General features: G+C 39.2%; 1 protein-coding gene across 1 annotated transcript; it reads right to left on the reverse strand.

Moving 5' to 3' along the window:
• Positions 1-4,829: 4,829 nt before the first annotated feature.
• On the reverse strand, positions 4,830-13,882 carry LOC144707626 (Mo25 family protein). Its single transcript, XM_078580833.1, has 11 exons — positions 13,556-13,882; positions 12,751-12,912; positions 9,173-9,291; positions 8,782-8,856; positions 6,919-7,012; positions 6,399-6,458; positions 5,832-5,900; positions 5,603-5,701; positions 5,306-5,350; positions 5,108-5,210; positions 4,830-5,036 (listed from the first exon to the last, which is right to left on the reverse strand). Exons 1-11 carry the CDS (start codon positions 13,673-13,675, stop codon positions 4,960-4,962), a joined length of 1,023 nt encoding a protein of 340 aa, XP_078436959.1. The 5' UTR covers positions 13,676-13,882; the 3' UTR covers positions 4,830-4,959.
• Positions 13,883-15,296: the final 1,414 nt, after the last annotated feature.

Raw genomic sequence — 15,296 nt, forward strand, 5'->3', positions numbered from 1 at the left:
CTTACAGACCTGTTATTGCCTTCCTATGATACAAGGGGGTACATGGCTGATCACACACTTAATTTCTGTTCTCATAATTTTGTCCTATAAATTATATTCTATAAAGTGTATTTTGTCCTTTTCCTTGACAGACACTAACGTTGGAATATTCCCCTTTTCCTTGATGTGAATGACATGTGTCAGTATGTCATTAACTTAAAAAGAGAAAAATAGGAGAATATTCCATGGAGTTGGGCATGGTGACGTGATGCCTCATCGTGGAATTCATTGATTAATAAATGAGAAAGATGGTTTTTGCCCTTTTCCCCTACAAGTACATGTGGTGGTATTGAAGTGTGCAAACATGGAAGACAAGGCAACATGGAATATTGATGATTTGACAGCTCAATTGAAATGAGAAGAGAAGAAGCGTCAGGAATAGTGACGAGGAGAGAGAAAAAACCAAGGACTAGGATAGCTCAAAATTCAAACCGCGACATCTGACAATCCACATGTCTGATTGAGCTAAAATTATCAAGGTTGCTTCTTCTCCAACTCCTCCTTAAACCCACACCCTTTGATTTATAAAGATAGGCATGAATCACTGTGAAAATCTTCCGTAAACTTGCTTACTGCTCATGTGAGAAAATTGAAGGATAGTGAATTTTTGAGATCTGTGAACTTCGTTCTTTGTGCCTTGGGTGTGTGTCATTAGGGAAGTGGGAGAGCTTATGGACACTTGAAAATCATCGTGCTCTTGCCAGAATAGAGTGATATATGGTAAGCATCATTGCCTTACGTTTATCTTTCTCGAAATCATTGAAAGTCTAATTTGATTCTACAAACATCTTTCACTGTCGCACCACCTCCATCCATCCACATAATCTCATTTCTACATCACTGTATCAATTGCTTTCCCATTATCATATCTGATGTGTTCTATACCCTACTCATGTCCGACCTCTTATCATTCTACTTTCATTTATGCTTTTCTCTATTTATGCTTTTCTCTATTCATTTCACGTTTGAATTGTAACTTTTCTTTGTTCTTTTCACATTTGAATCGATATCAGTGTCTCACCTCGTCATTTCTTCATATTAGGAATTATCTCTTCTCATCTCAACAATCTTTAAAGTAAGAATATTGAATCATTAATCATCGTTCCGTGTGGAGACCATCCATACTGATCACTATATAAATATTACTTCTCATCATCGTTTCTTTCACGCTTCGATTCGCCATAGAGCCCATCTTAATTATACGACCCTGTTAGGGATGTATAGTCAGGACCCTGCCCAACTAGCGACTACTAGTGTCGAATATTATAGCTCGTTCTATGCCTCACAGTCGACTGACGTGAGTGAGGACCTACTTGCCTCCATCCCTCATTTGGTTGCCAACCAGGAAAATGCATTACTCATGGCTCTTCCTATGCAAGCAGAGATCAAGGAGGTAGTCTTTTCCTTGGGTAGGAAAAAGGCTCTGAGACTCAATGGATTTTCAACAAAATTCTGTATCGCACGGTGGGCTATCATAGGCATGGGCTTGGTGCTTGCTATTAAGGAGATCTTTTCACGCAAAGTCTTACCTCGATGTTGGAAATCCACTTTCTTGGCGCTGAACCCAAAAGTGAACAACCCAACTTCATTTAGAGACTTTCGTCCTATTAGTCTTTGTAATGTATTCTATAAAGTTGCATCTAAGATCATTAAAAATTGACTAGGGACCTTCCTTGATAGACTTATCTCACATGAACATGGTGGTTTCATCAAGGGTCGATAGATCCAGGACAATATCATGCTCATTCAAGAGTTAACCCAGTCACTAGACACTCATATTTGGGGCTCGAATGTCATCATCAAACTGGATATGGAGGAGACTTTTGATCGAGTCAAGTGGTGTTTTCTTATCAGAGTGTTACGTTTCTTTGGCTTCACCGATGCATTCATCACTCTCGTCAATGCCTGCATTAGAGAGAAACATTTCTCCCTTTTGTTGGATAGAAACCTGCTAGCTTCTTCACGGCCACGAGAGGTCTACGACCAGGTGATATTATCTCACCCACCCTTTTCATATTGATGGATAAGGTCTTTAGTTGATCGCTCACATGAGCGATTGCCCGTGGCCTCAGCCAACCATATTTTATGAAAAGGGGATGCCCAATCCTCTCGCACTCTCTATTTGCAGATGATGCCATTGATTGGTCCAAACTAACGGGTAAAAGTTGATATTAAGTCGTTTGTAAGGATAGTTATGTACCAATCAACAATTTTATTTCCTTACTAGTAGTATTTGGTAAGGGTCGATCCCTCAGGGAGCTAGGTAACTAATTAGGGTGAATTTCAATTAGAATTTCAAATTTCAGATCATGTTAGTTTTTTAAGCTGGTTTATGATCAATGAAAAAGATGAAAATGATTTTTAGTAGGCACAGGAAATTTTCTTTGCAAATCCTACGTAGAGAGTGATTTGTGAGATTTTTTCCAGAATTTTTTATTGTCTCTAGAGAGAGATAAAAAATTCTGAATTGAAATGAGTTGTAATTCCCTTATCCGGTTCAAAGTCATTGAACCGGATGAGAGAGAGCGGTCTAGATCGTTACCGAACTGAGTTAACTCAGTTCGGAACGATTCCAGACAGTTGAGTAAAGATAGAGGGAGAGGGCACACAACATGGGCGCTTCCGCCGCTGAATGGGCGGGCGGAAGGGCCTCTTGTGCGCTGATGCTTCAGCGCTCCGCCACTGGTCGCGCGGGCGGAGGTCCTCTCACGTGCGTGGACCAAAACGGCGATATCTGGAGTTCCAGATATCGGTTTGACACGTGTGAGTAGGTGTTGGAAAGCTTGAGACGTTGGCTATTTGCCTAAGGATAGCCAAGAATAATATATATATATATATATATATATATATATATATATATATATATATATATATATATATATATATATATATATATATTTGCAAAAAGATCACTATATTCCACATAACTTCTGCTACACAAAAGTCTTGTGGGCCAACCACATGCGTTGAAGGACCAAATGATTATGGGCTTTAAGGCTCATTGCATCATAGTTTCACACCAACTGCATGTGGAAGAGCCAGCTATCATTTGTTGGATCTAACAAGCAGCCTACATGAATTAGAGGCACCTGGAAAATATAAAACATCCTGGGTTGGGATTCAACATTTTCATATCTCCAAAATAAAGTATCAAAGGAACCAAATCCAATCTGCCCAGGTCACTTGAAAAGGTAAAAAACAAATGACAAGGCATAAAAAACAAGAGCTCCATTTAAATTAAAGCGGCACTGAAATGGCATGTGCATAATGCAAATGATTATAGGCTACACAAAAAAGTATCAAAGGAACCAAATCCAATCTGCCCAGGTCACTTGAAAAAGTAAAAAACAAATGACAAGGCATAAAAAACAAGAGCTCCATTTAAATTAAAGCGGCACTGAAAGGGCATGTGCATAATGCAAGGTAATTTGGCCTAGGCCGAGTATCTTTTAGGATAGTGAGAAATGGAATCTCATGGAATCAAACCACTGAATTTATAAAGTACTTAAACATTTCTCTCCCAATTTATAAAGTACTTAAATATGTGCGGTTGAAGCAGGTAGGTCTTCTCCTCAATTCCAACCAATTTTGGAGACATCTGAGAAGAACCCTTCCTTGAATGATGGAAGCTTTCAGGTATGGGGAAAGTGAAAAAACCAAGGTAAGTCATATTTGATTAGGAGCATCACAAACTGGTCTCCAATATCCCACAAACGCATTAAATGCTCTCCTTATTTGTCTTCAATACTTCTGATTCATCTTCTCTCAATAGTTTCTACACATTTACAACTTCCATTTCTTCTGAGATACTACACAAGCAATATTTGGAGAAGATAATGATCTCCATGATCCTCCTGCACATAGACTGCCCTCATCAGCACCCACTGGTAGCCCATGCTTCTGTTGGTACTCTGGCATGCCATGAGTGCATTCTATTATAATATGTATGGCCTTCTACACATTTTCTCACTAACTCAGCCAAGCTTTGTCCTCATACCAAGTAAATATGGCAAACTTGATACGTATTTGGGATAGGTTCATTCATTGCAGTGATCATCAGTAACCCCTAGGACTTATCTATTGTCTTAATTAGACAGAAAAAACTTAAAAGCAAAAACATGTGCCAATCTTACTCAATTTTAATCATTCAACAAAGGTAAAAACATCAGTCCTGTGTATATGAGTCCGAGTTTGCCTATAAGTCAACTATGCCTGTTGGCTTGATCCTTGAATGGCTTCCTTCTTTGTTATAAAATACTATTTAATCAGTGTCTAAGTTATAATGTAGTTGGCTCTTCATAAAACCCGAGTTTAGTCTTGTATTTTATGTTTTACATGTTATTTTGATAGTCTATGGATTATATTATAATCCATTTGACTATTTTTTAATAATATACATATGTCTCATCCATTGTCATACCTTTTCTTTGGAGGACTCATACAGGCATGCACTTTACCCTCAATGGGCCTCTTACTCTTGCTATTCAAATCTGATACAGAATTATCATCCTAACATCTACATTGAATTACTTATTATAAAGAAGGGTTCCAAAAAATAATTACATGCTATTCTGAGAGATACAAGCACCACTGGAAGTATTATTAGACTTTACGCGTGTCTTCTCTCCCTGTCTCTCTAGACATTATTTATATTATAGCACGCTTGTTATAAATAGCTCTCCCTATTTGTTCATAAAATTTTCTCCTTTCATACCAGTCCCTCTTAAGCACAGAAATCCAAAGTGGTGTTTCTGCATACTAAGCAACAGGCAATAATTAGATAACATAAGTAAACCGATAAAAAAATAACGACTGAGATTAATTCATCGATTAATCATTCGAGAGGGAAGACAGAAACAAGCTCATCGATCGCCAAATATATTACACACCAGCAGGCATCCATGCATACGGCATCACGGATCATGGGCGATCGTTTGATTCGAGCCGTTCAATCTCCTTCATCACCAGGCTTTTGTCTTCCTCGAAAGTCTCGTCATCTAGAAATCCAAAATATTCTTCGTCACTAGGAGAAACTAATAATTTAGGGAAATAAAATAATATGAAAAACCTTTATCTGTTTTAAGGGCCGTGAATAGACGAATGAGCTTGCTCTTGTTGGCCACGAGAATGCTGATAATTTCTGGTGGCTTGTTCTGGTTGTTCACGAATAGCTGGTATAATTATTGAGAAATGAGAACATAATATGCCAAAAAATCTACTAGGTCATACAATAAATATTTGGATTGAAGGTTTTTCGAAAAAATGCCTTAAAGACGTGGAAAGCCTCCATTTGAATGTTCTTGCTCGATTCCTGCAAGTCAGTGAAGCTCATTTTCAATTTCCAAAAAACAATTGTATAGAGTCCAACATTAGTTTTTGGTATTTCATATTGAGCAATTAAATATTCTAAAACAATATAGATATTTGAGCAACTAAAACGCCTAATTATTTCAACTGTATTTCTTCAAATATATTTTTTTAATTTAATTCGCTTCAGATAGAGACACATTTTTTATCTGTAATTTCGACAGAGGTTTGAGAAACTATGGAAAAGAATAATTACCCGCAGAAGATTCATCATAATTCTCATATGGTCCTTTGAGCTGACATAGCGCACCATGACTCCAGAGTTGGACCTTTCCATAAGGATGTCCCCCAAAAGCTAAAATAATAAACGAAATACCGTTTTATTTTTCAGAGTGATGGAATAACGCTAAAATTATGCATTAGCGAAAAAAATTAGAAAGAGAGAGCAATTATGTGGGAATTAAAAGAAGATTAGGGTGGCGTACCTTAATGGCTTGTCTTCTAGTCATGTAATTTCCTGACTCGAGAAGCTTGGAGTTGAACTCTAAGAAAAACTAGACAATAAATGGCGACATGTTAAGTAAATAATAGTCTTTGTAAGAGACTTGGATTTTATGATCTAAGAAGCAAACGATCTAACTAATAAAAAATATATATTTTTGAAGAAATTAATACAAGTAAATCCTGACATTAAACAGAATCCTGTCAAAAAGAACAGAAAAAATCAACTTTCACACGGAATTCACTGTCGGATTTGCATTCAGGGTACGGAAATGATTACTACTAGAAAAGTATAAAAAGTACGACTTTAGGACACCAATTTTGCGCTCATCAACCACAACATCGTCAATCTGTCGGTGTTGATGACGACAGTTGATGTTGATGACTTTGTACCATGGACAGTTGACGCCATCCATCAGCGTTTCCATCTTCGTCCACGTCAACCAACTTATTAAAGTAAAAATAAGTTTAGTCCCTCATTGTCCACCTACGCCTCTGAAGAACTGAACGTGTTCGAACAATTAAAAAAAGCAGGAGAGCAGTAGACGTACCCAGTCATAATTCTGCGACAGAAAGTCAGCAACAGTTGACTTGTGCCTTGTCATTAGTTCCTAACATAGGAAATGCATACATTAATGCCCACAGAAATTCAAACTTAATTTCCGCACGAACCAACAAATGAACAAATGTATTATTGAAATTAAGGATTACAGCAACTGGGAATAAGAACGAACGAGTCATCATCACAGTCCTTTTGTCGTTCTCATGAAGTCCTTCGGATGACAGGGAAGGTGATTAGTCCTTGTCCTTGTCATCCATCTGTGGCAAGCATGACGATCAAGATGATTCCATCCTTGGCTTTGTTCTTGTCCCTCATAGATGACTAGAAAATTATCTAAGGAAAACACTATTCTAGATAACATGTTAACATACGAATGTAGAGTTTGAACATCAGAGTCAATTAAAGAACATAAAACTGAAGGCTTTTGAGTGATTTCAAGAGGGAGATTTTTCGTTGAAAAACATAAAAATAAAAAAATATCGGAAGTGGTGTACAATAGGAAATTTAACCTTGAAAGATGCAAAGGCATCTGACGCTATGTCAAAGTTGGGCAGTTGGATATAGTCAAAAAACTTCTTCATGCTATCAGATTCCAGAACATATCTGCACGGACAAAAAAATATACATATGATGTACATAGAGTAACATGAATACCCGTCATCACGGAAATAAATTGGATTATCTCATCAAATTTAAGTGGTTCCTTTGTAGTGAACTTCAGAACTCAAAATGTAGTTAACACAGAAAGGACTAGGATCAGTAATTTACTGAAGATTAAAAACCTTAAAAGTTAGATCAATGAATTTAAACATCCTTTCAAAAATCATATAAATGAGTAATAAAAGAAACAGAGATCTGTTCTATTCTGTGTTGAAATCACGATGTCACCTAATGTACACCAATAAATCATTTTTAGGAAGCCCAAACCCACCAAAGTGATAAGACCTGGTTCTTACTGTGGGGTCACAAATGGATAAGGGGGAAAGATAGGAATGGTGCCGTGGATGTCACCACAGAAGCTAAGGCAGAGTGGACATTGACTGTAAAGTAGAGAAGGAAGAGAGAGTTGCTCTTAGAAGGAAAACTTAGACAGCACTTCAGAAAAGTTCAGTGTCCTCTCTCCAGGAGGACACAGGATATAATTGGAGCTGTGAGCAATTAAAAAACAGACCTTAATACACTAGTTGATTTGAGGTGTGCATCACAAGGGTATTTTAGACATTTTTCTCTTAATCATTTTTGTTTGGAATAGATGTAGCCCTGCCCCAAGGAAGTCTGCAACTATTTTGTTACGATCCCATGGAAAAATATGTGAAGAGGAAGAGGAAAAAGGACTGAGTAACCTAGAAAGCTGTTCTTCAATGGAGATAGATGTCAACAGATAATTTTGGCAGAAACCCTACGGGAAAATGAGACTGGTGTTGAACAATAGCAACACACTTCTCATTAACAGACCTGGTTTAAATATCAGGTCATGGGACACATATTGGGCCAATAACTAGGCCCATTAGTCTGAACGCAGAAATAAATAAAATAAGAAAGAGAAAGAATAAGAAATAAAAGAAATAGAAAAGAAAAGGTAAAGAAATAAAAAACAAGGAATAGGGATATTCTGGCTGGCAAAAGTTAACCCAGGAGCATTACCATGTCAGCACATGAAAGCCACGTGTGCCGACATAAGTGAAAATAAAGAGGAAGAGACTAACCAAGAAGAAGAAGGTTATGAAGGTTCAGAATGAATTTAATCATAACCGCTACGCACCTTCTTATCCACTGAGGGGAAAGTCATGTTGACTCGGTGGTGTGACACCGAAAGTGGGCATGAATAGGACCTATCAAGAAAGGCCCATATAAAGGGGAGCAGCGGAGAAGAAAAGGGGTGATTGCCATTCTTGGAAGCTACGGTTATGGGAAGGATACGGCATCTCAGGAAAAGGGGGAGTTGACACATGCAAACCAGATCTTCAGAAGGGACGGAAATCCATGTTCGAGAGGATGTATTAAGCTCGGTCGTCGGAGATTCAGGTAGTGATTGGAGATACATCAGCGTAATTCTCTATCTCTACCTGAAAGGGGATTTGAACAGGGTCTTGAAATAAGATTCCTGAGGCTCAGTAGATGATTCCGTTCGGAATTCAATTGGTTCTGTGATCTTCTCATTTATTTGTCTCTATTTTTTCTTATAACATTCTCTCTTCTGAAACTTTTCCTTCCTCAATGAAAACTTGCCGAGGTGTCAATCTTATTTCAAACTTAATCGAATACAAGCTCATCAAAAAGCTTAACTTTGTTAGTAATAACGCCTCTTCGACAGTAAGTCAAGTAAAGAGATGTTTTATGCAGGATCACGTAAGCAAAATGAACAATCTCACCTTGCTATGCTCTGATGACGAATGCAATCCCTTAGCATTGCTCCATAATGCAAAGCAATGTCCATATCCTGAAACCTGGAAAAGCAAAGATACAAGAACATGAACAGATAAACAATAATTAAAATACTTAACAGCGTTTAAAAATATTAACCATGTTTAACATATTTTACATATTTCAAAAATATTGTACTGATAAACAGAAAAGCATGTTTCAGAAACCATTGGAAGATTTTAATGATATAAATGGAACTTTCATGGAATGCTTGTGAACATCTTTAATTGTCCCATAGAGAAGCAGTGCTTCATCGAATTTGAATCGAAAACATTAAATATTCAGAATATATTTGCTTCGAGGTAATTAAATGAAATCAGCACAAGAATATTTGCTCACCCAGTAATTAAATGATCCAACAGATCTTTGTTTGCTTCGAGGTACTCAGAAGCTATTAATCGAGAATTGACCTGTTGCCTTTGCAAATTCGCAACAACTTGGGTGGCATCTTTACGGGCCTAAAAAAAAGGTCTCCATAATCACATAGAGTGAGATAAAAAAGCTAGTTAATGACTCTACATCTCAGAAGAAAAAAATCAGGTGAAAAGATGATTCAAGATTTTCTCGCATGGTTTCACCAAGAGACCAACACTTTAGCAGATTACGGCCACCCAGGAAAATAAGAAGTCTGAAGGAAGCTCTGAGACCAATCAGCTGTAGCTGTGGACAGCCTTGTGAGAGAGATGTTGTAGGGCAGCGAATTAGAGAGATAAAGATAGAGCATCATGAGCATAAAACAAACTATTTCATTCTTTAGGGCAAGCAGCCAATTTATAGTACATATCAGGTTCCGAATCTGGGTTATTCAGTCAGTCTAAGTACTGGACATTACATTGGTATTGCAGCAAACAATCCACAGATATAAGATAAAGAGATTCTAAATATTTGATTCTAACATTCCCTCTCAAGTTAAGAATGGAAGTGTTCTGGTCCAAGGCAGGTATGGTTCATTTTACGGTATTGTGCATCCCAAGGGAGTATTCTTATGTCATGGAAAATCAAGAAGGAGACTGTGGTGTCTAGATCAAGTGCCGAGGGAGAGCTCTGCACACTCGCTCTCGGCATCCACGTACATTGGATCAAGGAATTCTGTATAACTCATACAAAAGCAATCACGCTGAAGTTGGACAGAGGCATGCCATGACAATGTACGTGGAGGTTGACTGCCACCTCATCAAGAAGTAGGACAGAGGCATCATTAGTCTATCTCAAGTGAACTCTGCAGAAAAATGTTCTGATCTTCTAACCAAGGGTGTGCACAGTCCTTTGGAGCTGACCTCTGGTAAACAATATTTAATAAGCATCAGTATTAACTTCCAGGTCCCAGTGTAATTGGTAGGTTTGACAACTATTCCAAGCCCAGTGTTCTCTTCAGACATCTGAGTATGCAATGCACTACACATTCATGTACTTACCCAAAATCCTGTAGGAATTGACTCACCAATTTCATAGAATCGGCTATATCCGTCAAGAGTGAGTTAAATATATAAATTCACCACCTATTCATTGATCTCTCCCTTCATCAACTAGGGCATTTTTCCTGCCCAATGAATTAGTTTATCATTCACAACATCAGGTCTATCAAACTGGCATCCCAACAACACCAAGGTATACACCAGCTGGGGGAGAGCCACGCCTTGAGGTGCATAGGCTACTTTGATTTCAAACTCATGAGTCAGCCACTCATCCACCTTCTGACTTGTCTCCCGATCGTCTATTAAAATCATATGGGCAGCATAGACTAGCAATAGGGCTATTCCCTTGGAAGTGTGTCAAACGAATAAAGTAAAGTCCCCATTGGTTTGCATATAGTTTTGCTCGACTCTCCTAACCACGGCCCTGGAGACCATTTTAGCCCATATAAATGACTTGATTAATAAGCAGACCAAGTGGCTGTTTTGGTCATTTTTGAATCCAGGGAGAATATGCAAATAGATTTCTTCCTCCAAATGTCCACGTAGGAAAGCATTCTTAACGTCCAACTGGAGTAGAACCCAGCACTTGATAGCTTCAAGGGAAATAACGATTCTTACAGAGTTCACCCCAGAGAGTTCAAGGGAACCCAGCACTGGTCGATAAAATGGACACCAGTCAACAAAGCCTCACCCCAGAGAGTTTGGAATGCGACTTGGGATCATTTATGCCCAAGTAATACATGTTTGTTATTGTGATAGCATTCCTTTGAGCACCGATCATAAGTTTCTGAGTACATGGGACCGCTGAGGAAATAAATGCCGCAAGGCAGGAAGTGGTGGGAGACCAAGCCGGTGGTGTAATTCGGTGTAGAGCGAGGGGTCTGCGTTAGCTCCTCTGGGTTTGGCACTCCACCAGATAATTCAGGCTCTGCCTTCCTTTTGAAAGGATCCCAATCTGCTATCCAGTCATTTTGTTCACACGAAGACGGCCACTCTAAGTAATCAATAACTTATGTATAATTGACTTTCTTAATTGACACAGAGAAATCAAGATAGGAAGTAAGAGTGGGATGTGGAAGACGTGATCAAACCTCCCAATCCTAGGTATAAGAACTGTACAAAAACCAGCAATAGGAACCAAGTTTGCATGAGGAAAGAGAAGGGAGTGTAATGAATATGGTCTGTGGTACCTTAATCTAGCTAGGATTCACACACCATTCTACAATTAGATGAGAGACTTGTAAGAGCCGTATATCTTCCTTGGGCTGTGGCGAGGTGATCTGTGAGTCTCATTAGTAGGGACTACTGATCCCCTTTTGGACAGGGTGAGGTGACAACAGTCCAGGAGATATCAATTTAGAATCACCTTTGGGAAGTTGAGCACTGAGATAACCAGTTTTGGAGCAGAAATGGTGGCAGAAGTTAGCTGTCATAGATGGTTTAGTTCCTGACACAGCTACTCCATGACCTCAGCTGAAGCTGTCAAGATGGGTCAGATACTGAGGGTGCTGCAGAGCTGCCCTCAACTAAGGGGGCATCACATGTGAGAGATCCCTGGGGTATACCGACCCTTCACATTCTGGCAAATGAAGGCTTTCTTCTGTCCAAGTTGAGGTTTACCATGGAGTTTTCGGCATGTTTCCCAAATATGTCTAGTTTTTCTATGATAAGAGCACCACAATTTGGCCTTGGGGTGGTCAAGGGGGTTTATAGCTTCCCAAGATACATGACTATTTATAGGCAGGTTTGGGTTTCCGGCCAATAGACTTGGAACCAAAAGCGCGGACCAGCAAAAATATAGTTCACACTTGGGGATAACTGCATAATAAACAGACACATGCAAGGTCAGACTTTGACAACGAGAGAGTCTTGTCATTGACTTTGTGTTTCTATTTCCTTTTTCATGGATTTCTTTCCCTTTATTTCTTGCTTGTATTTCCACTTATCTACACGGCCCATTTGTTCTGGGCCCACATTCTAACCCATACGATTATTGGCCCAATGGTAAGAGGTTGATTGATTTATTTTTCAACAAACCCTAGCAGACGGAGACCAACCAAGAGGGATTTGAAAGGAACTATTCCTTAGCAATGACGAAAATGATAATTGCTATTATCTGACATCATCACCCACACTTAGAGCAATCCTTACCGGCATCTTAGTCCTGGTAGCACACAAATATCAAGGAAAATGATGTTTGAGCCATGGCCTCTGCACATCAGAATAAGGTTAACAGAGGGAGAGAAGGCAAGTAAGTCACCTTTATGATGTTATCAGTATCATCCTCATTCTGGTGAGACAAATGAAGGAGAGGTCTTGTCATCATCCGCATCAATGATGAGGATTATTAAAAAAAGGCATAGCCCACAAGAAGCCCCTCCCAATCATTTACCAAGGAGGGATCCCTGTCCTTTAAATGCTCCATGTTGTATTAAACCCACATAACTGGGGAACTCTTCATACTAACCCAATATGATAGATAAACTGATGATGAAGTTTTACCTCAAGGTTTAGCTTTGGAAGGCAAACAATTAGAAGGCGCAGTGTGTTCCCTTTGAAAAATTCTTGTGTTAACTGTGCACAAGCTTCAGGAACTGGCTCCATATCACTAGTTCCGTATAGTATTGACTTCAGTTCTCTCAGAAGTCGACTCAGTTCTGCCATCTGAAAATGAGAATTGAAAAAATAAAGAGAGTAAGGTGTTATGTCTATTCTATTCAGGATAGAAATCAGATGAAAACCAAATTTCAAGAAAACAATATGCATAATTGCGTTAAAGTGAACAAGAGCTCAGAGAATAAAATGAAACATAGCCTTTAACATATGAAATGAATGATTTCCGTTCAAAAAGAATGATAACAACAGTGGTTTAAGGAGAAATATTTTGCTTCGCAGAAGTTAAGAACTAACGTCACCGGAATGCGTTATCCCACCGGGAATTAATATTTTAATAGACGAATACTTATGATTCCGATCTAGAAAATCCAGTCCTGAAGAATGATAACCTTGCAAATTGTTTCAAGCTAGGTGTACAGAAATAAGAATAAAAAAGAAGTCACATGGAAGAGTAAACCAACTCAACAAAACAAAGATTACCGCTAGGAAAAAGGCATGATCGAAGAGAAACGGACATGTACGGCACAAAAATATACAAAACGTAAGACTTCACGCAAGCCCAAAATATAAGAATTTGCCAAATCACAGCTTATGATCGCAGATTAAAAAAAACCATAAAATCGACAGAATAACACATACATTCCCGCTGAAAAAACGAGAATAAAAAAAAAAAACAGCGCAAATCACGGACCTTGTCCTCCCGCTTCGGATCGCGGGAGTTAGACGGAACATCAACATAGACAAACAACTCCCTAGTCTGGCGAACCAGCTCCGCAGGAGACTTCGGCTTCTGCTTGAAAATTCCCTTCATTTCCCCTAAAACCTCACTACCACCGCTTTTTCCCTTGCCTCCGATAAATCCACCACCGAAATCACAAAATCTGAACCTCTAATCGCAGCGGCGGAGGTAGAAGATGATGAAAATCGCGGCAGATGACGTCCATACACTTCTTCTTCTTCTCGTTCTTCTTCTTTTTCTTCGCGTTCTTCCTTTCCCCCTTCCTCGGAACAGAAAAATTCCGGCCGTTATCTCTCCTTCATGCTGCTCATTAAATTATTCAACCTGGCGATCCACCGCAAGGACACGACAGATCTCGGCCGTTGATTCTTTTGCGATGAACGGTCACGATGTATGCTGGTTTTAAACTTTTTTGTATAACTTAACTCTCCTTATTTCACGGACAACGGATGACGGAACAAGATGAACGCAAAAGGTCCCGTCATCCGTTATAGTGTGTGAGGTTTGGTTCCGTTTCCATCTCAGGGGTTTTGGACGGATGGATGACGTAATGGATGATGAATGGTTGAAAACATAGGTTATAATGATTTTAAGCTTTATTGTGTTAGATTACTCTCTTTTCCCTTGTTTACCCAAGACGGATGACGGACCTGGATGAGCAGGATGAATTTTTTTGTATTACTTTACTCTCTTTAACTTATTTTATGGACGACAGATGACAGAACTGGATGAACGTAAAAGGGTCACTCATCCGGCATAGTGTTTGAGGTTTTGTTCTATTTTCGTCTCTAGGGATGGATGGATGGATGGATGGATGGATGAATGGATGACGGAATGGATGCAGAATGGTTAAAACCTAATTAACTCTCTTTTCCCTAGTTTACTGAAGACATATCATGGACCCAGATGAACTGGATGAACTTTTTTTATATAAGTTAACTCTCTTTTTCCTTATTTTACCGACGATGGGAAATGGAAGCAGATGAACGCAAAAGGTCCCATCATCCTTCATAGTGTTAGAGGTTTTGTTCCGTTTTCGTCTCAGGGGTTGGATGGATGGGTGACATAATGGATAATGAATTGTTGAAAACATAGTGTATAATGGGTTTAAGCTTTTTGCATTAGATAATTCTCTTTTCCTTAGTTTACGAAAGACGTCTGATGGACCTAGATGAACAGGATGAACTTGTTTGTATTAGTTTACCCTCTTTACCTTATTTTACAGACGACAAATGAAGGAACTAGATGAACATAAAAGGGTCCCTCATCTGTCATAGTGTCTGAGGTTTCGTTCCACTTCCATTTGGGAGACTTGACGAATGGATGACGTAATTGATGTAGGGGGGTTTATAATATAGAGGCATGCATGCTAACTGTGTGGACATGTCTGGGTACTAGACTCATGACTGGGGATTGAGTTTTTAAGTGCAAACCTACAAACACACACTACGGGTGGTGACGCCCAACCCTAATCTTTAAAGCCAACCTTCTTATGATGCTAGTGCTCGTCGGCATGTAACCGCACCAGATCAGGGGAGGCCTGTGCATGCTGGGTGTGCTGGTCGCTAAGAGAGCTTGCGTATGTGGGATGCACAGGTTGGGTGTTAGAGGCGCTTGTGCTGCATGTGCGATTGTGCGGGTGCTCACGTGTAGGCACTAGATGTTGCACGCGCGTGGGCTGCATTGTTGTGTG

This window comes from Wolffia australiana, chromosome 9 (genome assembly GCF_029677425.1).
Source record: "Wolffia australiana isolate 7733 chromosome 9, ASM2967742v1".
Classification (NCBI taxonomy): Eukaryota; Viridiplantae; Streptophyta; class Magnoliopsida; order Alismatales; family Araceae; genus Wolffia; species Wolffia australiana.